The sequence below is a fragment of the Diabrotica virgifera genome, chromosome 3 (genome assembly GCF_917563875.1).
Source record: "Diabrotica virgifera virgifera chromosome 3, PGI_DIABVI_V3a".
Lineage (NCBI taxonomy): Eukaryota > Metazoa > Arthropoda > Insecta > Coleoptera > Chrysomelidae > Diabrotica > Diabrotica virgifera.
This window is the reverse complement of record NC_065445.1, coordinates 203,522,012-203,549,190: the sequence shown is the minus strand read 5'-3', so window position 1 is coordinate 203,549,190 and position 27,179 is coordinate 203,522,012. Positions and strand designations below refer to the sequence as shown.

The 27,179-nt window shown below is 31.6% G+C and overlaps 2 protein-coding genes across 2 annotated transcripts in view; both read right to left on the bottom strand.

Annotated features, from left to right (window-relative positions):
• The window catches only part of LOC126882322 (zinc finger protein 227-like), a 77,226-nt gene that overhangs the window by 10,188 nt on the left and 39,859 nt on the right, over positions 1-27,179 (bottom strand). The window lies entirely within an intron of this gene.
• Positions 2,832-23,638, bottom strand: LOC126882321 (zinc finger MYM-type protein 1-like). Its single transcript, XM_050647198.1, has 3 exons — positions 23,509-23,638; positions 5,197-5,381; positions 2,832-5,146 (listed from the first exon to the last, which is right to left on the bottom strand). The coding sequence occupies exons 2-3, from the start codon at positions 5,369-5,371 to the stop codon at positions 3,159-3,161; spliced, it is 2,163 nt and encodes a 720-aa protein (XP_050503155.1). The 5' UTR covers positions 5,372-5,381; positions 23,509-23,638; the 3' UTR covers positions 2,832-3,158.

Here is a 27,179-nt window from a genome sequence, read left to right as displayed (position 1 = left end):
GTAATGGAGAAATAGATGGATATGCATGCAGTAGAATTAGGGCTGGATGGATGAAGTGGAAAGAAGCGAGTGGTGTGTTGTGTGACAGAAAAATTCCAATGAAGCTGAAGGGAAAATTCTATAAAACAGTCATAAGACCGGCTATGCTTCTTTTCATGAGCATTTTTAAGTGCGTCACAAATGATAGAAAAAAGGTGAGTCCGTGATAATATACATTTTAGTGATATGACATTTTAGCCAAATCTGACAGTTGTCACATTTTATTTGCAATTTGGCATAAAATGAAATCAATTGTGTTTATTGCATTTATAAAATGGTATTTTCTTTGATTTGTATAGTCTTATAAATTGAACAGATTCTATTCGTAGATATATTATATAATGTTGTTCTGAAGCTATTTCCTTGTGGCATTTTTATAATTAAGTATTTTCTATGGGAAATAAGCCACAATTTTACTAAAAAATGAATTTATTAACGTTTCGAAGCCCAAATCGGGTTTCGTTGTCAAAATACAAAATACTATTAAAATAAAAAAAAATGTTGTGGCTAAGTGAAAAAATTCTTCTAATAATTTATTTAATCTGACTCATTTATATTGGCAATTCAGACGTATATTATTAAAATGATATCGCCAATATTTATGAGTTGCGTTCCTGGGACGACTTTACTAAAAGATAGTTCATTCGATTACATGAAATCAATCCCAACTCAAGAATATCCGTCGCAAAAAAATCATAGCATGTGATCTGTCTTTAAAAAGACAACCAAATGCAACGATGACAGTAAAATTCTCGCGTTAGAGATTCCATAGTAAATCACGAGGGAAAACCAGGAAAACACCTCGTGATACTATCCCGACATCGTAAGTATTTGGTCTTACATTTAATTTATCTTCAAAAAACTAATACCAAATTCTGACTTTAATATGTTTGAATTATAAATAATATTAATAATACATAGATATACAATAAGTAATACTAAAATATAAAATTTGTACTAACTCGATATGTTATTGACTTACTAATCGTGGTATTTTCTTTCTATTGACTTCCTCTTTCAGTATGGGTAACCACATCCTACTGCATTCTACCGAGGAATTTGCGACACAATTGGTTTCATTTAGCATAATTAGAGCCGCTTCTTTGATTTGTCTCTTTTTACTATCTGTTTCTTTCAGGACTATACTTGAATCTCTCCACTGAACTCTATGTTCATTATCCCATGCGTGTTGACATATTTGAGATCTATCAAATTCTCTATTTTTAATATAAGACTGATGTTCACTTATTCTAACGTTTAATAATGGTCTTGATGTTTCACCTAAATAAAATTGTTCACATTCACAAGGTATTTTATAAATGCAATTCTTTGTTCTTTCTTGTTCATTGTTAGGTTTAGTTTTAGATAGAATAGATCTCAATGTGTTTGTTGTTTTGAATGTTGTTGAAATGTTGAATTTATTTCCTATTGTTTTAAGTTTCTCGGATAGTCCTTTTATATAAGGTATTGTTATTTTCCTCGTATTATTTCTTGTGAATGTTGTAGGATCCCGTTCTAAGTTGTTCTGTTCCATTCGATGCAATCTTGTCAAATCCTTATTTATAAACGATAAAGGATAATCATTTTTTAATAAAACAGATGTTAACAATTGTTTTTCTTCTAAAAATGAATTTTCGTTAGAACAAGTAATTTTGGCTCTATCATATAAGGATTTAATGATTCCCTTTTTAACGTTGATGTGATTTGATTTGTAATTGAGATATCTGTTGGTGTGTGTTGGTTTTCTAAACACTTGAGTCTCATATCCAGTATCCTTCTTTGAGACTAAAACATCGAGGAAAGGCAAAGTGTTATTGTATTCCTTTTTCATTGTAAATTTTATTGTCTCTTCTTGATCGTTTATAATATTCAGGAATGTATCCAACAATTCTGATCTATGAGGCCATATTGAAAACACATCATCTACATATCTCCACCATACTGTGGGTTTTAAATTTTGTTTAGAAATGATATTAGTTTCGAAATCCTCCATAAATATATTAGCCAATAATGGAGATAAAGGAGAGCCCATTGCTAGACCAAAATTTTGTTTATAGAATTTATTATTTAGTTGAAAATAGGTATTATTAGTACATAATGGCAATAACTCCATTATAGCTGATACATTTAGTTTTGTCCTAGTTGTCAATGTATTATCATTTTCTAACTTCGTTTTAATTATGTTTAAAGTTTTATCTAATGGCACATTTGTAAATAAACTGTTTATGTCAAAACTTACTAAAATATTATTTGGATTAAATTCAATATTTGTTAATTTGTTTAAAAAATGTTGTGTATTTTTTATAAATATGTCATTATTATTTGCAAATGGTTTTATAATATTTAATAAAAATTTTGATAGCTTACTACAAGGAGAATTGATGGTACTACAAATGGGTCTAAGTGGAATATTCGCTTTATGAATTTTCGGTACTCCATAAAAATGTGGTGTCTTACTGTAATGAGGTGTCATTAATTTTCTTTGATAGTATGTTAGATCATTTTTAAATTTGAATAAAGTTCTACAGATTTTGTTTTCCAGTGTCTTCGTTGGATCCTTCGTTAATTTGGTATAAGGTCCATTTGTAATTAGATCTGTAATTTTGTCCTCATATTGTATTTTATCCATTATTACAGTTGCATTTCCTTTATCTGCTGGTAGGATTGTTATGGAGTCATCATTTTTTTAAGTTTTTAAAGCTTTCATTTCCCTCGTGATTTACTATGGAATCTCTAACGCGAGAATTTTACTGTCATCGTTGCATTTGGTCAGGGACGTATTTATAGTTTTTTAATGGGGGGGATCCTAATTTCCAAATTAAGTAAAACCGGGGCTTGGTTTTGAAATACCTTTGAAAAAAATAATAAAAACAAATTTCTAAAAAATTTATTAAAACTTAAAATACCGTTTTACAAAATTAAATTCATTCTCTTCCTTCTTTCAGCTAACTTATTTACAGTTTCTGAGGAATTTAGACCTATTGTCACATTCCGATGAATACTCATGAGAGCTAATCCTGTAAGCCTCTCGTCTCCCATTCTATTTCTAAGATAGGTTTTTAACCGTTTAAGTGATGAAAAAGTACGTTCAGGTGTGGCAGTAGATACTGGAAGTGTTGCTAAAATTTGAAGAAGTTTCCTAATCGTTGGAAAAAAATTTCATCACATCGGTCCATAGCTTCTAGTGCAGTAGACGGCTGTTCTTGATTGCACCAGTGGTTGTGCCAAAGCTCATACTCACTTACTAAGTGTTTTATTTCAACTTCCCTGAGAAATATTTCTCCGATTCCTGCTATACATTTCTTTGCTCTCTCAGTATTTTGGGTGCGATCTGGTAGAAGCAACTGAATTCCTGAAATTGCTTCTTCGTGAGGTTTAAAGCGAGCATCAAGCTCGGTCACTACATGTTCTATAAATGGATAAAATATATTTCGCCGATAGTAAACTTCAGCAGTGTCCCCTGGTATATTATTGCGGTTTAATTGTCTCCTACTTACTCTTGGAACAGTTATATCTGCTGAAATTAATTTTTTTGCTTCCGCAAAAAGATTTGAGAATTCACGTTCGTTACGAAGGTTCTGTAAAGTGGTTTTTATTGTTTTTACGTAACTGCAAGAGTCGGTTAAATCTACATTGACTTTTTGTAGGGTTCGGTTTAAGCTTGACGTATAGGAGAAAACCTTCCTTAAAATAGTTAGTGAAACTATAAATTGACTGTTTTCCATTGCGACTTGTAACTGGTAAGCTTGGGTTGCAATTTCCCTTCCAGATTCTTGAAGTTCTTGAAGCACGGAATTTACTACAGGAAACATCTCAGCAAATCTTTCGACGGCTGTATGTTTTTCTGTCCAGCGTGTCTCACAAAGTGAGATAAGCGTTGAATGAGGTGCTCCAATCTCGTCCGCAGTTCTTTTTAAAAGTCCATCCCGGAGTGCAGATTGCCGAAAGAAGTTAATTATACTTTTAATAGTTCCGATGCAGTTTCGTATTGCAGGGATCTCGCATGAATGACCCAAAACTAAGTTTAATGTGTGCGCCACACAGTGTACGAATAGTGCTCGAGGATATTTGTCCATGATTATTGTTCTTACTCCTTTAAATCGTCCGCTCATCACAGCCGCACCATCATAGCCCTGGCCAACTAAATTCTCCAAATCTAATCCAAACGACTTAAGTTTATCGATGATTATCGTAGCTAGAGCTGATCCTGTTACTTCATCAACGTGGATAAATTCAATGAAATCCTCTCGAATAAGTGCCTTTCCAGAAGAGCAGTCTACATACCGAAGGCAAAGTGAGAGTTGTTGGTGACGCGAAATGTCTTGAGTTTCGTCGGCAAGTACAGCAAAGAAACCTGATTGTTTCACTCTATTTATTATTTGCTCCTGAATAGCATTTCCACACAAATCAATAATTTCATTTTGAATGACGGACGATGTGTACATAGCCCGAGAATGATTGCTTTGAGAAATAAGGTGATTTTTAAGTACTTCATCACCAGCTTGCGCACGAAAACGAAGTAGTGCACGAAAATTACCGTCATTATGTAGAGGATCTATAACACCGATTTCACCAGAGTCTTGATTTCCTCTCAAAGGCAATTCCTGCCGTCCGCAAAATAAGATTTTGGCACATAGCCTCTCTCTATTTTCTCGGGCAATTTTTTTATTTTCTTCATTAAACGACTCTGTAATATCACGAGTTTGACCTTCCATAACGCTTACAAAATTTCTTGCCCGTTCAACAGCATATTTATGATAATTTGTATTTCGATGATGTTCCATTTTTTCCAGAGCTTTTTTCCAGTTATTAAATGGTTTTGTGACAAAACTTCCAAGTTTCTGATCACCGCGACCACCTTCGGTCTGTTCAAATAAAACGCACATTTTGCATAATGATCCTTGTAACATATTTGAATATACTAACCATGGATTCTTTTGGGTCCAATGACGTTGAAAACAAAGTTTTCTTTTACCACAGACGGGGAACTTAAAAGTCTCTGGAGAGGTCCAAGTTTCTTTTAAAACTGTTAATTTTTCTTCGTCATTTTTTGGATTATTTGATAAATATTTACCAAAATCGTAGTCCATACCAGAATCCAGACCAGCTAAAAAAAATGCTTTAAAATGGTGAGAGATTAAAATTAAAGTAACTTACCATGGCTTGTTTCTCTGTTTCTATCTGAGGTGGAGGGAGTTGGAGCATCCCCATCTGTACTAATATCCATACTCGGCGTAGTTAGGATTTTATCGTTTTGAGGGTTCAGTTCATCATTAGTTTTCCCCTTCTTTGGAAAAAATCCCAAAAGCGACTGCTGTAAAGTTCGTTTCATACTTCTTTCACTAAAACATTAATATTAAGCAATATCCAAATAATAATTATTATATTATCTATATATACGTAACGACACTGTAGATACTTACACAAACACCACAAAAATTTCGACAAATACAACAGTTTACTGAATTTGTACTTGTAGCAACAAAATAAAGAAAACAATACACAAATCCACATATGCACCGGCCGGCCGACAAACAAGACTGGCACTAGACAGCACTAGACTGCGACTCATATATAACCACCGTTCAGTGATAAAATAAGTTGGGTCACTCTCGATTAGAGATGGTACAGACTAGCATTTTTCGGTAATAGGTTGGAACTGAACCTATTCCAAACAAATACCTACTCCAGAAACCTAATGCGAGTTTCCGATTTCGACGTGAAAAGACGATATATCGATCGTCCTAGCTTGTTCCTAGTTGTGCCACTATTGTCTTGCGCTGCATCAAATTCAAACCATCAAGTCATAGTGGGTACTTATAATTTTGTATTTTTAATCTAGAGGATGTATTTAATTTGATTTTTAAATATATTTATATTTCTTACCATGTTTTTCCTACAATTCGTAAATCTATATAACAACTATTAAAACAAATTTTTCTTACATGTAATTATGGGTTTTTTAATTACCTCAAGTCGAGGTTTATTCAGAATTAATTTAAGCAAATGGAAAATGAAGACACTAAGTTATTACAGAAGATAGGATCGATTAGATTAGAGTCATATAAATAAAAACATACTGCGAAAGAGTCAAAATTTAACAGTTTTAAATGACAACTATACCCACCATAAATTAGAAATCTGTTACAGTCGTATCGACCTGAAATTCTTTTGAACCAATCACATTAAACAGCTGTGAGGTGTTGGAATCGAATCGCCGCCGATGTGTTTCTCTATGGTACCTATTCCGAAAGATCAGTTCAAGTTTCATTTCAAATCTCTTGTCACTTGTAGGTACCTGGAATAGTCGATTGAAACATATTCAGACGTTCCCGCTTCAGTTCCATCATGCCATCCAACGTCACCGATGCGTTCCCTACTAACCCTACGGTCTCTTTAATGGCTGTGCTAAAACCTATTCCGAGCGAGAATTAAGTTCGAGTTTATTGTAAATTGCGGATTGCGGGCGATGCGGCGCCGTTGAAATCGAAACCGATGCCGTCGACTTCTTGTCACTGGTGCGTGGAATAGACGATTGGAACCTAATCCGAGGTACCTGCTCCAGTTCCATGATGCCATCTCTACTCTCGATTTAGCGCCGGTTTACCTGCCCCCGTCGTCTCACGCCCCGTACCTACCAAATTCTCTCCAGTCAGTCCTCTCAAAATTTCTATCGTTCAGGCACCGTTCAGTGTATTTGCGGAGCGTTCAATATAATTTATGACTACCGGCAAAAAATCTTTCGGCGAGAGCCGAGATCAAAAGAGTGAACCTACTATTTGGAATAGGTGTACGGTGATATAACTACTAATAGCGTTCTAATTCTAATAGGTATTAGTTTATCTGTATCTACGCTGCTACTGCGGACCGACAGCATCCGTGCGCTGACTCATTAATTTATTTTTATTTTTTATACATGTAATGATATTGGATTAAAAGTAATAGTTTTGCATGGACTGCAAGGAGGGTGTTTGAACCTCCTAAACCCCCCCCCCCCCCATAAATACGTCCCTGCATTTGGTTGTCTTTTTAAAGACAGATCACATGCTATGATTTTTTTGCGACGGATATTCTTGAGTTGGGATTGATTTCATGTAATCGAATGAACTATATTTTAGTAAAGTCGTCCCAGGAACGCAATTCATAAATATTGGCGATATCATTTTAAAGTCTTCTACTTTAAAATGTATAATATACGTCTGAATTGCCAATATAAATGAGTCAGATTAAATAAATTATTAGAAGAATTTTTTCGCTTAGCAACAACATTTTTGTTTATTTTAATAGTATTTTGTATTTTGACAACGAAACCCGATTTGGGCTTCGAAACGTTAATAAATTCATTTTTTAGTACAATTGTGGCTTTTTCCCAGAGAAAATACTTAATTATATATTATATAATTTGTAAATAATTTGTTTTCGATTATAGCGGCATCTATTAACAACTAGATTAAATGTTATAAATGTCACCGACGAAATGTAATCACCGACGTGCGTTTTTTTCTGCCACATGCAATTTAATGCGTTAGAAAGAAATCGAAAAACTGTGACACACTGAAAGATCCTCATGAGAAAAAGCATATGATGTACGGAACTGAATGTTGGGCAGTGAAAAAGAAAGAGGAACAACGAATGCATGTGGCGGAAATGAGAATGCTTAGATGGATGAGTGGAGTGACAAAGAAGGATAAAATTAGAAATGAGTATATTAGGGGAAGTCTAGGTGTGGCACCAATTGATGCCAAAATGAGAGAGCATAGGTTAAGATGGTTTGGTCATGTTCAACGGCGAGACGTTAATCACCCAATACGAAGAATAGCTGAAGTGCAGATTCCTGGAAGGAGTAGGAGAGGAAGACCAAAGAAGACCTGGGGGGAGACGATAAGGCAGGACATGTTGGTAAAGGGGATTAACATTGATATGACCCAAGATAGAATTGTGTGGAGAAATGCAATTAGGGAAGTCGACCCCGCATAGGGATCAGGCAAAGAGAATGATGATGATATTACGAAAATTAACAACAAAAATTAAAAAATAAATTCGTAATATTCTGCTAACTTAACTAAAAGGTTATTAAGCAAATAATATTATTTATCGCCAACCGTCACTAAAGTCATTCATTATTGTACTCATTTGCCGCCATTTGTGGCAGTAAAGTAACACTTTATTGTACTGAAAGAAGAATTTTACTTTACCTGCCGCGATTAATCAAATAAACTGAGATTGAATGTAAGTGGTCGATGGCAGTAATCGATTATTATTTATTTGAGTGACCTCAAAATTTATTTACTTTAATTATTAAAAATACTGTACAAAATTTACGTTATTATTAATTAAATTTATGTCAGAAAATGAAATTCTGTAGTATTTTGCAATTATATTTATAAAACATAAATCAAAACTTTACAGATTTAGTAATTAGATATTCAATATTGATACCTAACAACTATCGATTAAATATCGAAATCGGCCATCGTGCAAGAGCCTTCTGTCATTACTGTCATACGAAATTTTTATTTCGTGTAAAAGTAAAAGAATTCTTAAATCTTTTAAGTTTCGTATTAATGCGAATGTAGTATGAAATGGTGTTTTTGTTAATTCGATTATACAGGGTGTCCCGAAAAGAATGGTCATAAATTATACCACAGATTCTGTGGTCAAAAATAGGTTGATTGAACCTAACTTACCTATATACAATAGTGCACACAAAAAAAGTTACAGCCCTTTGAAGTTACAAAATGAAAATCGATTTTTTTCAATATATCGAAAACTATTAGAGATATTTTATTGAAAATGGACATGTACCATTCTTATGGTAGGAACATCTTAAAACAAAATTATAGTGAAATTTGTCCACCCCATAAAAATTTTATGGGTGTTTTGTTCCCTTAAACCCCCCCAAACTTTTGTGTACGTTCCAATTAAATTATTATTGTGGCACCATTAGTTAAACACAATGTTTTTAAAACTTTTTTGCCTCTTAGTACTTTTTCGATAAGCTAGTGTTTATCGAAATATTTTGAATAATTTTCGAATCCACCATATATTTGTATATGGTTAAGTACGATTATAGAAACCTGTTAATAATCTGAAAATTTATTTATAATTTATATTTTTAGCTGTATTTTGAAAACGAAGCCACATCTCGATAGAAGGTGACTTATCAAAAAAGACTAAAAGACAAAAAAGTTTTAAAAACACTGTGTTTAACTAATGGTACCGTAATAATAGTTTAATTGGAGCGTACACAAATATTTGGGGGGTTTAAAGGAACAAAACCCCCATAAAATGTTTATGTAAACATATTAAAAGAGAAGGCGCATCTCGATAAAAACTAGCTAATCGAAAAAATACTAAGAGGCAAAAAAGTTTTAAAAACGTTGTGTTTAACTAATGGTATCACAATAATGAATCAATTGGAACGTACACAAAAGTTTGGGGGGGTTTAAGGGAACAAAACTCCCATAAAATTTTTATGGGGTGGAGAAATTTCCCTATAATTTGGTTTTAAGATGCTCCTGCCATAAGAATGATACATGTCCATTTTCAATCAAATATCTCTAATAGTTTTCGATATATTGAAAAAAATCGATTTTCATTTTGTAACTTCAAAGGGCTGTAACTTTTTTTATGAGCACATTTGTACTAAGGTAAGTTAGGTTCAATCGAACTATTTTTGGCCCCAGAATGTGTGGTAGAATTTATGACCAATCTTTTCGGGACACCCTGTATATAGGACGGTGATAAATATGTAGGTACTGATAATTTGTTAGCAAATATATTTATTTAAATTTTGTATGCACCACGTCAGTAAAGACTCTTTACTGACTTGGTACATAATGCCCATAATATAAAAACTGTTTTACTTTTTTTCCACATCCGCACATTATGCATGGCACCATGAATGGCATGTCTGACACCGAATCCATATTTCTTTTGATTTAGATAGGGAGTACAGTTCATTACAATACAAACAATCGACATCAGGGATGTCGTCTTTAACATCATTCCAGAGTTCCGCTTGTTCTTCTTCTTCTTAACTGCTACTATTTTTTCCACGAAAACTTTCTTCGTGGCCCTTCTTGGCAGTTTTTTTTCTTTATTAAATTGCTTTTTTTGTCTTACTTCTGTCTTGAGCTCAAATCAGGTGGAGTCGGGAGTAGAATTGAGGATACCGTTCTTCCCAATTGAGGTTTACAATTTTACAATACTGGTCCTTATTTTTTGCACAAATGAAGGTCCACGCACATTAGTTTTTGGCATTTTAATTTCAGATTTCGAAGATATTTTATCATTAGTATTTTTGGAGTGAATAATGGATGCTTATAAACGCTTAATTTAGCGTAAAATTTAGCATAAAAACAAATCAATTGTGTTTATTGCATTTATAAAATGGTATTTTCTTTGATTTGTATAGTCTTATAAATTATACAGATTATATTCGTAGATATATTATATAATTCGTATTTTTTTTTATTATAGCGCCATCTATCGACAACTAGAATAAATGTTATAAATAAAATAAATAATGTCTGTATATAATAATGCGTTAGAAAGAAATCGAAAAACTCTGACGCACTGAAAAATGCTCATGAAAAGGACTTTATACCATATGCCAATACAGCAAAATATTTGGGTATGGTAAGAACCTAGATGTCAGGCTGAGATGGAAAGAAAACATCAAAAAGAAAAAAATAGAAATAAAATTAACATGAAGTAAAACTCCCTAGTGTAGTTGGTATATTTAATAAAAATTCTAAAAATTTTTAAAAATCCAAACGGATTACGTTCATAACGTTTTTGGACCTATCAGTACATCATCAATGAACCTAAAAGTAAGTAATCTCACTTAATAGAATTAAAAACAGTTAAGATGTCTGTTCTAACTACATATTGAAATTTGTAAAATTTGTAAATTTTTACAAATTTCAATATGTAGTTAGAACCATAGATATATAATACTCTAGATTGCGCCCTGCGATCTTAAAATGGGTGACGGTTGCGACGGAGATAAATGAGCCTATTTGGTCGGTAGTCTCTTTCTAATTTAAGGGGAATATCGACGACGTGACTATCCCACTTTATCGAGTAATGTGTGTTGACAGTTGGAGCGGGTGGTGACGAGAAATGGTCTTTGGTCTTCGGACGTGGATAATCGTGGTTCGAATCCCATACCAACGTTACCTTTTTTATTTTTATTTAATCAATATAGCGTTTATTAGATATTTTTACATCTGAAAAATGGACCTAAGTAAATCTAGCAGATAATAAATGTACCTATGTATAGTAAGTTAATATTGGAATACATAATTTGTGAACTGCATAGTAAAATAAAAGTCATTCGTTATGTATATATAAATTCGTCCTTATTCGAATGATGTGAATAATATTTGTTTTGCTTCTACTTTTTTAAAAAATTGTAACAATAGTTTCATAAATAAAAATAATGTCTAATTACTTATAATTGAATCGGTCATTTCAAAAACAGCAAAGTCCACAATTTTGAGAAACTAACTTTTTGAGAGGAATAGACTCCTTTAAGATAAACGTTGTGTGCAAAAACGACACCAGTCCAGTAAAAACATTAGGAACAAAATTACAATATAACTCTGAATTTTGATGTCATCCATTTCATCCATCTTTCGACTATATAGTTAAGTTTTCTTTGCTCTTCTGTAAAATTAGGAATATGTGACTCGTGTTGTTTTTGAAATGACCGATTCAATTAATAAATCGATGGTACATTATGTTGATATTAATTATTGGTAATTTTTTACGAATATTTTTAATTACTTTATACTATTCTACCATTAACTTATTAAAAAAAATAACATTGGCTTTTATATTTTTAAAAATCTATAGGTACCTACACAGTTTTTCTTATTTGTTATATATTTCTTTGCATAGATTTATTTTAGAGATGTAATAATATCTAATAAACGCAATATTGATTAAATTAAAAATAAAAAAAGTAAAGATTGGTATGGGATTCGAACCAGGATTATCCACGTCCGAAGACAAACGACCAGTTCTCGTCGCCATCCGCTCGAACTGTCAAATCATCTAAAATACTCGACGACAGAGTAGGATAGTGACGTCGTCGATACTCCCCTTGAATTAGAAAGAGACTACCGACCAAATAGGCTCATTTATCTCTGTCGCAACCGTCACCCATTTTAAGATCGTAAGGCGCAATCTAGAGTATTATAAATCTATGGTTAGAACAGACATCTTAACCAGTGTTTGGCATTGTGGCTATTTAGCAAGGACACAGAGTAAGTAATCTTAACCACACTTTTCAATTTTTAACATTCAAAATTTCACCCTTTTCAATTCTATTAAGTGAGATTACCTACTTACTTTTAGGTTCACTGATGATGGACTGATAGGTCCGAAAACGTTATGAACGTAATCCGTTTGGATTTTTAAAAATTTTTAGAATTTTTATTAAATATACCAACTACACTAGGGAGTTTTACTTCATGTTAATTTTATTTAACTAGATGGTATACAGCCAACCTTCGGGTATTATCCCGTTTTAAAAAAATAGAAGTGAACGTCAAATATAGAAAATTGTACTGGCTCCTAGGAAGAAATTCAGAACTGTCAGTACATAATAAGCTCATGATATATAAACAAGTACTGAAGCCAGTATGGACATATGGCATACAGCTCTGAGGATGTGCCAGTGCGAGTAACATCAAAAGGAGCCAAAGTTTTCAGAATAAAGTATTAAGAGACATTGTAAATGCTGCCTGGTACATAAGAAGTAGCAACCTACCCAGAGACCTAGGTGTGGAAATGGTGGCAGATGTAATTAAAATATTCGCAAAGAAGCATGAGAACAGACTTCATAACCATGCAAACGTAGAGGTTATTCAACTCCTGGATCAGCATGGAATAGTGAGAAGACTCAAGAGAACTAAATTTCGGTCGTTAGGAGCATCTGTACAGAGAATGGGACTAAATATAAATGTTCAGAAAACCAAATATATGTGTTGCACTAGGTCAAGCAACCTGACACCTACAAGAATAATAACTGACGACCTAGAACTGGAAGGTGTCAATACATTCATATACTTAGGCTCGCTGCTAACTAAAGATAACAATGTCAGCGAAGAAATTAAAAGAAGAATAGTACTTGCCAATAAGTGTTTCCATGGCTTACGAAGACAGATGCCACAAAAACACCTAGAAAAATTAAATTGACTGTCTACAAAACACTAATAAGACCAGTGCCAACATATGGTTCACAAACTTGGTCACTTACACAGAATGACCAAGAACTGCTCAAACGTTTTGAGCGAAAAATCCTTAGACGAATATTTTTATTTATTTATTTATTTATTTATTAACGGGATACCACCCAATTTAATATATACACAAAATATTATAATTATCTAGTGATGCAATAAATATAAAGATATAGTAAATATGTATGACAAAAATTGGCGATGCAGCTATATAGAAAAAACAAATATTAAAATAATACAAAGTAAATAACAAATATAAATCACATAAGATTACAAAATTTTTTTTAAACACTGTCTACAAACATTTTCCGAAGCGCACAGCAACAAATCCAGGTCTATTCTATTTCCATTTAGAATGATTCTACTCAGCGGAGAATGCCTAGAAAAAGTTGCAGCGATGAAATTTAATTGCAAAATTTTGGGATGTTCTAGTAACTCTAGAGAGAACATTAAAGTCAATTAGAGACAGTAAATCATTGCAATTAATTTTTGAATTCAGTATTTTATGAAGAAACAAAACATCAGCATACATCCGTCTGGAAGATAGCCTAGGAAGGTTTAATTTATTTCTAACTTCTGAGTAGGAATGGTCACTTAAGGGTTTGTGTAATTTAAAACTTAAGTACCTAATGAATTTATTTTGGACTTTTTCAAGCTTGGCTATATGGACTTCATAAGTGGGTGACCAAACAACTGAGCAATACTCAAGAACAGATCTAACTAGGGAAATGTAAATCAGTCTGATGGAATTAATGTTATGCAAACATCTAGACTAGAAGTTCTAATAATGAAGCCTAACATTTTAAATGCCTGGTTATTCACATAATCAAAATGAGCGCAAAAATTTAGTTTGGAATCTAATTGAACACCTAGATCTCTTACAGTTGATACAGCCTTCAGTGGTTCTTCAGCTAATTTGTAATTATAAAAGAGGTTGTTAATTCTTCTACAGAAACTAATAAAGTGACATTTTCCAACATTAATGATCATTTGGTTCTAATTGCACCATGCCATAATTTTGTTAATATCATCTTGAAGTTTTTCACAATCTGAGACGGATTCAATAATTCTATAGATTTTTAAATCATCAGCAAATAGCAGAAATTTAGAGTTAATTTGAGATTTAATGTTATTAACAAATATATTAAAAAGGAAAGGCCCTAAGTGGCTTCCTTGTGGAACACCAGATGTTACGGAAATTTCACTAGATTGAAAGTGTTTAATTTTAACAAGTTGTATTCTGCTAGTTAGGTAACTACATAACCAGTTATACAGATTGCCCGTAAATCCAATAGCTTTAAGCTTGTTACACAACAATTTATGATTCACAATGTCAAAAGCTTTGGAGAAATCTGTATAAATAGCATCCACCTGTAGTCTCCTTTCCAAAGCATCAGATATGTATTGCGTTAAAAGTAAAAGATTTGTAGAAGTTGATCTACCTGAAAGAAAACCATGTTGCTCTTCAATTAGTACATTGCATAAAGGTGTTTTAATAGAGTCGCATATTATACTCTCTAGAATTTTAGGAATAGAAGAAAAAATGCTTATTGGTCTGTAGTTAGCTATATTACTCCTGTCACCTGATTTATGAATAGGAACAATAAAACTAGATTTCCACAAACTTGGAAAAATACCTGAATCAAGTGAATGAGAAAACAGAAAATATTAGGGACGGGTTAAAGTACATCTACAATTTTTTAATAGTATGGGTGGAATTCCATCTGGTCCAGAGCCTTTAAAAATGTCTAAATTGGCTAATTTTTCAAATATGATTTCAATAGATACATTACAAGAATTTAGACTCACTGTTTTTTCATATTCTAAGGTGAGCTGTATTAAATCATCATTTACTCTGCAAGTATTTTGAAAGCATTGCCCAAAATTATTAACAATATCCGCACCATTATTAATAGGCTATTTATTATGTACTATAGAAAGGAAGTACATACAACGTTAACGGGGTTTTATTATTTCATATGGTTAATGAATCTCTATATATGAAAAAATCGCGGAGTGCTACCATTTAAAGGGGTGCGCTTTTGAGAAATGGGTGAATTAGTCCCTGGGCACAGGTTACATTAGGGTGAGTTCTATGCACTTTTGGTACAAACACGTCTACATACAAATTGTTCCTGGTTAAATTTCTTATCTAAATATAACTTTTTAAAGTCAAAGACACTTTTTTCATAAAAATATATTCAGAAGAAAAAGCACAAAGAAACCCATAAGAAAGAAATTTTGTTTTTTGTCCCATAACTTTTGTCCACGGGGATATAGGTATAGACATTGCTTCACAGAAAAAAAAACTTACATATTTTCTCTTTAAAATGATGTTTAGTAGTGGTCATTAGGATTTACAGTTTTCGAAATATGATTTTTCAAAGTTCGCCACTCACAGCAATTTTGGGCAATTTTCCTTGTTATTTCGCAAATATTGTTCTGTAACTTTTTTCTACGTAACTTTAGTCATATGCAATGGTACATTTAAGAGGAATAGAAATCAATTACCTTTCAAATGTTCCACTGTATAATGTTGTATGACTTCTTTTAAAGAGGTTATCTTTTTCAAGATTTTATACTTTTAAAGAGTTTTTTATATTCTTTACGATTATTTTTTAAATTTCCCATTATAATTTTTTTTTCTAAATTTAAGTACATATTATATAATAAAAAAGAAATCTTATTCTGTTAAAAATTTAAAAACTTTAAAATGGTGTATTACAAAAAATTATAGGATTATTTTTGAATAAGATATGCTTTGTCAAAATGTAATAAGTACCTACTTGCAACGATTTTTGATTTTAGGATTATTTTTTAAATTTCTCATTATACGCTGTGAGCTCATACATAGAGGGGATATTTACAAATTCGCGAGCGCCAGTAGTGACAAGTCTGTAAACCTTTACCGGAAATTTGACATAAATGTCAAAGTGATTAATTTAAAATTAAAATTAAAAACATTAATTATAAAAAATATTAGTTGGTCAAAGCTGTGGTATATATTTTTAACTTAAATATACTTACGTTTTAAATACTGAATTTAAGTTTTTTTAATGTTCCGTAATATGTAATTATAAATCAATCTATCAATCTTAGCGCCATCTACACGATAATTGTGAAAGTATCCAAAGTAAGAAATTCATATTTTATCAATAGAACGTCAAAATGATTAGCAAAATCTTAAAAAAATCGATTACAATTTAATTAATTTTTTGCGTTGTACATATTAAGTGATAACAATTAAATAATAAATTTAAAAATTACCGGTGAAAGTTGAATTTGTAACCGCTAGGAGCGACACCAGCGAAGCTCAGAGCCTATAACTTTTATATGTGATTGTGTGTTATGATTGAATCTTATTTTTTATAGGTAATACTTTGGATCCACTTGACTCGGCCGGGCAAACTTCAAAATATGGATTAATTCCAATATTTACTGTCAAAGCTCCTACACCACAAGCTTTAGCAAATGTACCAAAGGATGTACAAAAAACTGCGGTTGTAGGAAGATAGGAATTAGTTGTTTAATATTCTGCAAAGGGTGCATGTGCATGGGTACTAATTTTGGGAACTCTAAGATAACTGAGGTGTCAGAGGAAGATACTGAAGCTAATGCTAACGAAGAGATGGACTTCGATTTTGAAAAAATTTTAAATGTCAACGTTTAAATAATTTTAAGTAAAGTGATGTTTTCTAAAACTAATGTTTATGTAATTTTTGTAAAAGAAATAATACAGGTAAAAAAATATCAAAGAATTACTCGGTTTCCATTATTTAAATATAGATGATACACCATTTTAAAGAACAGAAAGTAAGCCCTCTTTATTATAATGAGCCCTATAGAAAAGTTATAATGAGATATTTAAAAAATAATTATAAAATCAAAAAGTATTGCAAGTTGCAAGTATTTATTACATTTTGAAAAATAATATCTTATTCAAAAATAATGGTAAAAAATGTAAAAAATAATATTTTTTTATATGTATTAGGTATTATAAAATATATATTATATAATATTATTTTATTTTTATATAATATTATAAAAAATCGTTAAAAGTATAAAACATTGAAAAACCATAATCTCTTTAAAAAAAGTCGTACAACGTTATGCAGTAGACCATTTTAAAGTTAATTGATTTCTATTCCTATTACGTGTACCATTGCATATACCTAAAGTTACGTAGAAAAAAGTTACAGAACAATATTTGCGAAATAACAAGGAAAATTGCTCAAAATTGCTGTGAGTGGCGAACTTTTAAAAATCATATTTCGAAAACTATAAATCCTAATTACCTCTACTAAACAACATTTTAAAGAAGAAATATGTAGGTTTTTTTTCTGTGAAGCAATGTCTATACCTATATCCTCGTGGACAAAAGTTATGGGACAAAAAACAAAATTTCTTTCTTTTGGGTTTCTTTGTGCTTTTTCTTTTGAATATATTTTTGTAAAAAAAGGTATTATTGACTTTAAAAAGTCATATTTAGATAGGAAATTTAACCAGGAACAATTTTTATGTAGATATGTTTGTACCAAAAGTGCATAGAACTCACCCTAATGTAACCTGTGCCCAGGGACTAATTCACCCATTTCTCAAAAACGCACCCCTTTAAATGGTAGCACTCCGCGATTTTTTCATATATAGATGTCCATTGACCATATAAAATAATAAAACCCCGTTAACGTTGTAGTTCCTTTTAGCTATCTTATTTTGAATATAATCAATAGCCTATAAGCACTGTGTTTCCAAGAAACATAGTGTTTGGTAGACCATTATTTTTGCGTTTGCTGTTAATAAAATTCCAAAAGTGCTTTACGTTTGAACTAATTCTAGATTCAGTTTGACTTATATAAATATCATGACATGACCTGATTAATTCTTTGCATTTGGTTCTCAAGGAAGAGAAAAGTAGATAATCGTCCCAAGAATTTGTTTGTTTATATATCTTATGAGCAATTTTTTTCCTAAATATTAATGATTTTAGGTAATTAGTCATCCAACGAGGAAATTTGGGATTTTTTAATCTTACACGTGGTATTGAACAATGGAGATACCAAACTGCAATATGGAGTAGAACAGTTCCGTGGCTTCGTTAATATCACTGCAAATACCTAAAACATTCTCCCAGGAGATACTAGCAAGATACATATTAAGAGCAACATAGTCTCCTCTCCTAAAATTGAAGGCAAAACTATCATATTGAAGCTCAGGCATATTATCTTTAAAAGCTAAAGAAATAGATAACGCAGGATGATAACGATCACAAGGCAATAAATAATCATTAGCAATTTCATCTGTTACATTTTCATTATCATTAGCAAAACCAGGTCAAGTAAAACTCCATTACAATTTGTGATGTGATTAAGCTGAAATAGGTTATAAAATGCAAAAGTATCAACTAAAGTATCAGTAGCAGTGTTACTATTATTACTAAAGACACCTCTTTTATCATGGTACCATTCGCTATTTGGCAGATTGTAGTCTCCTGTTAGAATGAACTTGTATTCAGGAAAATTGTTACAGACAGATTCTATACTAATACAATGATTCTCATAGGATATTAAGGCTGAATTAGGAGGAAGATAAACTGTACCAAATATATAACATTCATTCAGAGTGCAAACTTCAACAAACAGTTCCTCCAAGTGAACATGTAACAGAATAGACCTCGATGAGTAACATTTTTTAACTGCAATAAGGACACCCCCTCCAATTACTTTATCACTAGTTAATGGAGAGCGGTCCTTTCGATATATATTAAAATCTAAAAGTCCCAATTCGTCATTACTGATACCATCACACAACCACAACTCAGTAAATATAAGCACATCATAGTCAGTTGTAGCAGCACTTTCTTCAAGAGCAGTAAGCTTGGTTCTAATTCCTCTAACATTCTGATAATACACTGTTAGTTCATCACACACAATGTGGGAGGTACCCCTGGAATTCAGTTTTTTTTCTGGATTACTATTTTTGGAATGCCACGAATGTACCTAATGGTAAGATTTTCTTCACCTTTTGAAACCCTATCCGCCAAATTAGTACGAAGTTCACTTAGGTACTTTCTCTGTAGATAGGTGGAATCGGAGCTAATCTTAATATTGGATGCAGCAAGTTTATTTTTATTTTTTAAAATTGACAGCTCGATTGACAGTGCAACATTCTTATTTTCCAGGACTACTTTAAGCGGACGTGACATATTATTCTTGACATTACCAAGTCTAATGACTTTTTTAACTTGAATGTTGGGGTTAATCGTTAATCACGCTTAAAGTTTGTTTAACTTTATTCATATCTTCTTCAATTCTTGCTGGTGCTGTGCTAGAGTTGGTTTCATGAAGGTTATAAATAATAATATCGATACCTTAATTCTAAAACTAGGTAACTCGACTTTTTTGCGATTCTGAGATATCCATTTTAAGACATCGGCCTTACAATAATGTATCGAATGCTATAAGTAGACATATGATATTGTCCCTAGTTCATTAGGTATGGCATTTTGTTTGAAAGTAGGTATCTGTTATATGAGCCATTCTTTGAAAACTACAACTTGATATGTACAGATATCTACTATTCAGCACTAACGCCAAACGAAAACATTTATAGATAACTGTAGTTATCTACTTTTAGAAAAATATATTGGTGTAAAAATATTTCTGCTTGTTGAACCCAAAACTAGATAAGTGACTAGTGAGAATAAAAAAAACATTAACTAGACCTTAATTCTACCTTTAGATTTTTTAGATATACAAAATGCATTATTGCAGCCATGCACATTAGTGTTTAATACAGATGTAAAACTAACTAGGTCAATGAACAATTTATGATAATACTATTTTTTTGTTAAAATATAACCTGGCAACAACGTATCATTAATAACCTCATTTGTGTTTGGTTTTTCATCTGTCATTTACGCGTATGCTGGCCTTAATAAGCAGAATTTGATTGGCAATTAGTGAATTTTAAGTGAAAATTTAAAAAGCAATTGTGAGAATACAGTGTAATTACAATATGAATACCAGAGGAACATTTATAAGTAGCAGCAGCACCAAGTTATTAGTGCACCGTACGTTAGAAGTCGTTAAGTTATAGAAGTCAGAAACCGTACTAAAAAATGTACACCACAACATATAGTCAATGATATCAGAAAACATAGAAATTTTTCCAGTTGTGCCATCCCACTTTTGTGGGGAACGAACAGCTAGAAAATATTTAGCACCACAGCTGAACATCGCTATAATGTATAAAATATACATATAACAATGTAGGGTACAAGGAAAAACTCCTGCTAAGGAATGCATGTATCGAAAGATATTCAGTGAAAACTATAATTTAGGATTTCATACACCTAAAAAAGACCAGTGCTCCATATGTATGCACTTTACAAATGCATCGGATGTAGACAACGTACAATTAAAAGAAAAATATGATGTGAACATTGAAGCCAAAAATAGTGCTAGAGATGAGAAAAAAAAAGACAAAGAGCTGGCTACAACGTCGAACAATATTAAAAATTGTAATTTTGATTTACAACAGGTATTGCTGGCCCCTAACGATAAAAAAAACAATGCTTTGTTTTATAAACGCAGACTGACCACATACAACTTTACCATCTACAATGTGGTGTCCAAACAGGGTGACTGTTTCTTGTGGCATCAAGCTGAAGGTGCTAGGGGAAGTTGCGAATTAGCCAGTTGTTTATACAAATATTTTACCCTGCTTCCAGAACATATCGAACAGGTAATTCTCTATGGCGACCGGTGTGGAGGTCAAAATCTTAACAGAGTTATTGCAGCAATGTGTTTAAAAGCAGTTCAAGATATTGAACACATTAAGATCATTGATATAAAATTCCTAGTGAATTCAATACCTAGACATTCAGAAATGGAATGTGATTCCGTTCATGCTGCAATAAGTCACGAAATTAAAAGAGTGGGAAAAATTTCATGGCCAGAAGACTACAAACCTATAGCAAGAAATGCTAGACGAACAGGTGATAAACCATATGTGGTTCATGACATGGACCATAATAGTTTCTTCAACTGGAAACAGTTTACTAAAGAAACATTAGTAATGCGAAAGAAATTTGAGGTTGACAACTCGTCAAATGAGAAAAGAACTCAAAAATCCCTTTTAATTAAGCAAAAAAATGATGAAAATAATATTAACTGGCAAACAATTAGTTGGCTACGATTTAAAAAAGATAGGCAGAATGTAATTTTATGTAAAGAAAAATTTAACGAAAATTTTAAAGTATTCGACTGCAACAAACGAACCAGGTATAATAATATTCAATAAAATGTAGAAAAGTTATACCCTTCGAAAAGACCAATTTCCAATGCAAAATACAATGACTTAATGTCATTATTTACATCAAACCCACCAGCAATTAGCGTAGACTATAAATTTTTTTATGAAAATTTGCCACATGGAAATTGTATAGATAAAGAATATGCAAGTGGTAACGATGATGAATAGATATAGGTAGTTTTTTAGTTTCTGTCAAAATCCAATTTTTATGTGTTTCTTGTTTTATTTAGGGTTTTCATGTTCCTTTGTTTGTTTTTATTTAATTTTTCTTATCGACTTATTAGTTCTATAAGTGGATAACTTAACTGTGTCAATTATAGATATCTCTTATATAGAACCAAAAAGTAGATATCTCTTTAAAACCAAAAGTAGATATGTTACATAATCTAATTTTACTTTTTAACAAAATGTAACTACTATTTGTAATAATTGTCAATATTACTATTAATTTGATAATAAAATGTATGATTACAATATTTGACACTTTTATTTAACTGTTGTGTGAGTTTCAGTATTTCCAAAAAGGTTAGTGCATCATTTTTGTTGATTCTCTAAAATAAGTTAATATGGAGTTACCTAGTTATAGAATTAAGGTATTGATATTATTCTCACGAAATTTATGTTCTTCAACTTCCTGGATGATGGTATCAAGATCTGTGGCTTTATTATCTCTAGGCAGCTCTAGTGAGCTAAGTTTATCAATAAGTTGTTCCACCTTTTGTTCAAGAGAACTTATTTGTTTCTTCATCATAGGAATCATTTTAATTCCATCCTCACAGGATTCGCAAAAAAGTTTAAGGACTCTTCTACCCTTCAACTCCAACACCCTGATTTCTGATGCTGTCAGATTGGCACATTGATGATGAATATTTTGACTGCAACCATCACAAACCCAATATTCACCACCACTGACATCCAACAAACATTTTGTGCATGACATATTTAAAAGTTTAGATCAAGCACTGGCCTATCTTCAAAATATATTATTTGTAGAAGTACTGATAACTTTTTATGAAGATTACTTAAGTTTTTGTTGAACTCAATTAGGAGAATATGTGCTTCTAATTGCAAATAAATGCAATTTCTGGAACATTCACTAATAAAAATGAAAGATAGCTTACAGATTAATAGGGTCTGAACTTTTACGTATTTTTTGATACAAAACAACACATTAAACACTAATAAATATCACTTAAATTGTACATCATTAACAGAGCAGAAAAATATGTGCTTTCGCCAGTAAGTATAAAAATATATGGAGGCATAAAAGAACAAGGTTTGTGGCGCAGGCGTTACAACTTTGAGTTGTATAGAAGTTTTGGAGAACCTGACATTGTAAAATTCATTAAGGTAGCACACCTTAGATGGAGAAGTCATGTAATCAGATGAGATGAAGATACCATAGTCAGAAAAGTTTTTGACTGAAGAGGGCCGATAGGACAACGAGCAAGAGGAATATTGAGCCTTAGGTACCAAGACAACCTAGAAAATGATTTGAAATCTATTGGAATTAGAGCATGGAGAAGAGTTGCCAGAGACAGGGGAGAATGGAGGATTGTTCTCAGGAAGGCTTTGGCTCATAAAGAGCTGTAACACCCTTGATGATGATGAGTGTGACATATGTATCCCAAAGATGCCAAAAGGGTTAATTAAGCTTAAAAAGTGTTGGTGCAACCAGGCATAAATAACATATCAAGCAAATAATCTCATTTTGGCAAAAATAGGACATATCAAGTTTTGCCATGCCACTACAGATTTAAGACAGCAGATATAGCAGAATATCAAATGATATAAATATGTTTTAAAAGCGTGCGTTTCTGTCTTCTATAGCTGTAATCAACACATTGAAGTAGTAAAAAAACCCAATAACGTAGGTACTTAAAAATATATTACTGTTACTAACCTTTTTCAGTTTTTTGGTTTTCTTCAAATGAGTTAAGTTTATTTCCATGTTGTTCTATTTCAGTATTTATGGGGCATCTATTAAAGTCTACAGGATCATATGTGTCCTGGGTAATTTGTCTATTGGATTCCTCAGGAATTTCACATTTAAAGCCATCCAAGTCATTATACTCTATTTCTATTTTGAACGTTTCCTCGCTAATTTCTTGTTTTACTTCCATTTTCCATTTGATTATACTTGATTTTATGATGTATTCCAATATTTGAATATTTCCAATAATAATTTTACTTTACATGCAAAAAAATTAAAAAATGTTTGATTTTATTCTTTCTTTTGATTATTACAAACATAGAAAAAAGTGTTGTGTGTGTGTGATTTGGTAGAATGCGATCTTACCCTTCAAAAAATATGTCACGTATTTCAGCACCTGGAAAATTGGAAGAATACTACAAATCTGGCCTCCACATAAGTGGTCTGTAGCTTCGACATGATAGGTGTGAAATTTTAAACGTTCTTGCTGTTGATTGGATAGGAAGGGTAGCGTTATCTAGCCTCCACGCTAGGTACACCATAGCCTCCATACGGTACTTCTAATATTTATTATTATTTTTCGTACTTCCGGGCCTAAAGTGACAACTTCACTCCCTTGTGACAGGTACTAAAGTGTCACATTTAATCCCTCCGGGATTAAATATTGACGAAACTCCCGGAACGATTAAATCACAAACAAACGAATTTAAGGGATATTTTATTGAAAAATATGGACTTCATTAAATTGGAGGGTCTGAGAAGTTAGCCACAGTAGATTTTCATAGAACGTTGAATTGAAGTTTGACAGTGTTGCCATGTGATTATAATGTATATAATGTATAATATCTTGCACGCTTCAAATATACAGAGAAAGCTTTGAAAACTATCTTTTTTACATTATTTTATGGATTTTGCTATTTTTTAATGTATGTAAAATACGAACGAATAAATATTTGTTGTTTGTTTTGATATTAATTGCAGTTAATTATTAGAAATTGTTTTGTGGCAATTGTCCTGATAGGTTACTGAGTAGATTTGGCAATAGAGTGAGAACGTTTAAATTTGCGTTTGCCAGATTGCACAGATGTTCCGCAGATATACATTTTATGACTTTCTTTTTATTATATTATATTTCTTTTTATTATTTTATTATTTGGAATGAATGTACCTGAATACTGAAATGCTTTTAGTTACTGAAAAGTGTTTACTTCGTCAGTACGTTATTTTTGTGTTCATTTACATAAGTTTACTAAGTTTATTACATATCTATAATTTGTAGATCTGTATATTTCTTTTAATTAATTATTAAATGTTCTGACAGTTTTATGTAAATTATTTATACTTATTACAAATAGCAATTTTTTTAATTTCTGCGTTTGTCGGTTTGATACATAAAACACTTTATTATCGCGATATTTGTCATTTCAAATAAGTACTTTAATTAATACTAATACACATTACATTACAACACTAAATTTATATTTGTTACCAGGTTGACGTTTTGTTATGGAATTATAATATTATACAGGGTGTCCCGAAAAGAATGGTCATAAATTATACCACACATTCTGGGGTCAAAAATAGTTCGATTGAACCTAACTTACCTTAGTACAAATGTGCTCACAAAAAAAGTTACAGCCCTTTGAAGTTACAAAATGAAAATCGATTTTTTTCAATATATCGAAAACTATTAGAGATTTTTTATTGAAAATGGACATGTATAATTCTTATGTCAGGAACATCTTAAAACAAAATTATAGTGAAATTTGTCCACCCCATAAAAAATTTATGGGGATTTTGTTCCCTTAAACCCCCCCAAACTTTTGTGTACGTTCCAATTAATTCATTATTGTGGTACCATTAGTTAAACACAACGTTTTTAAAACTTTTTTGCCTCTTAGTATTTTTTCGATAAGCCAGTTTTTATTGAGATGCGGCTTCTTTTTCAATATATTTACGTAAAAAATTTATGGGGGTTTTGTTCCTTTAAACCCCCCTAATGTTTGTGTACGTTCCAATTAAACTATTATTGTGGTACCATTAGTTAAACACAGTGTTTTTAAAACTTTTGTCTCTTAGTCTTTTGTTCATAAGTCACCTTTTATCGAGATGTAGCTTCTTTTTCAAAATATACCTAAAAATGTAAATTATAAATAAATTTTCAGATTATTAACAGGTCTCTATAACCGTACTTAACCATATACAAATATGTGGTGGATTCGACAAATATTCAAAATATCTCGATAAACACTGGCTTATCGAAAAAGTACTAAGAGGCAAAAAAGTTTTAAACATAATTTGTTTAACTAATAGTGCCACAATAATAATTTAATTGGAACGTACACAAAAGTTTGGGGGGGTTTAAGGGAACAAAACCCCCATAAAATTTGTATGGGGTGCACAAATTTTACTTAATTTTTTTTTAAGATATTGCTGTCGTAAAAATGCCACATGTCAATTTTCAATAAAAAATCTCTGAGAGTTTTCGATATACGAAAAAAAATCGATTTTCATTTTGTAATTTCAAAGGGCTGTAACTTTTTTTGTGTGCACTATTGTATATAGGTAAGTGAGGTTCAATCAACCTATTTTTGACCCCAGAATCTGTGGTATAATTTATGACCAATCTTTTCGGGACACCCTGTATATTTATACAAAAAAATATATACCTACCTTTTACCCATATAAATAGATACCTACCACTTCCATTTTAGACAAATTATATTTTTCCTATAATAGTACTGTGGACTTTCTGTATATCTGTATAATAGTACTGTATGTATATCTGTATTTTCAGCCTGGAGCCTGTATCACAGCTTTATTATTTCTGTGGACTTGTATATCTGTATTTTCAGTTGCATATATTCTGGAGTCTCTTATTATCACAGCTTTTTAATATTCTTGTCTTAAATCAATGTTAGAGTTTTTTCGATTGCTATAAGTTCAACTGAAAAGATGCTATACTATTAGATAATCTGTAATTATTTTATTGGTGACTTTATTATTTATACAAATCTTATTTTTATATAGATAATAATAAATAAAGTATATAGTAAAATCTTAAAACAGCAGAATTTTACTTACTTTGCACTTTATTTTACAAATTTTATTTTCATATAGATTATAATAAACAAAAAATATATAGTAAAATCTTAAAGCAGCAGAATTTTACTTATTTTACACTTTTTAACTTTATTATTGATACTAAAATCTTGGTATTTCGAGATAATTAGAAAACATTAAAAATTAAAAAAATTTTGTCGTTATTTTATCTACATATGTAGTTAATGTTTTACATTTATTGTCAATAAATAAATTAATAAAAACATATCACATGCTCTTTCCCGATTTATTCTAAGAACACATGGCAACACTGTTACGCCTTCATTTCCTTGTATCTGTAGCTAACTTCTCAGACCCCGCAATTTAATGAAGTCCAAAAATATAATTAATTAGAATGGTAATTAACGTTAATATTCAAATTAATATTGTGACAGTTCGTCATCTATATATCATCGAAGTAGACTAACAGCGCATTTTCAGTAGGTTGTCTCACATTTTTTAAGCGGCACCACTTTTTAAAAGCATCGTACTGCTGCTCGTATAGTTTTCTAGATTTCGGTGGTAACAATTCTTCACCT

Bases quoted from the DNA above. Each gene is read 5' to 3' on its own strand.
- LOC126882321 (XM_050647198.1), bottom strand. From the start codon at position 5,371: ATGAAACGAACTTTACAGCAGTCGCTTTTGGGATTTTTTCCAAAGAAG. The intron at 5,147-5,196 runs GTAAGTTACTTT...CATTTTTTTTAG, and splicing joins AAACAGAGAAACAAGCCATG to CTGGTCTGGATTCTGGTATG.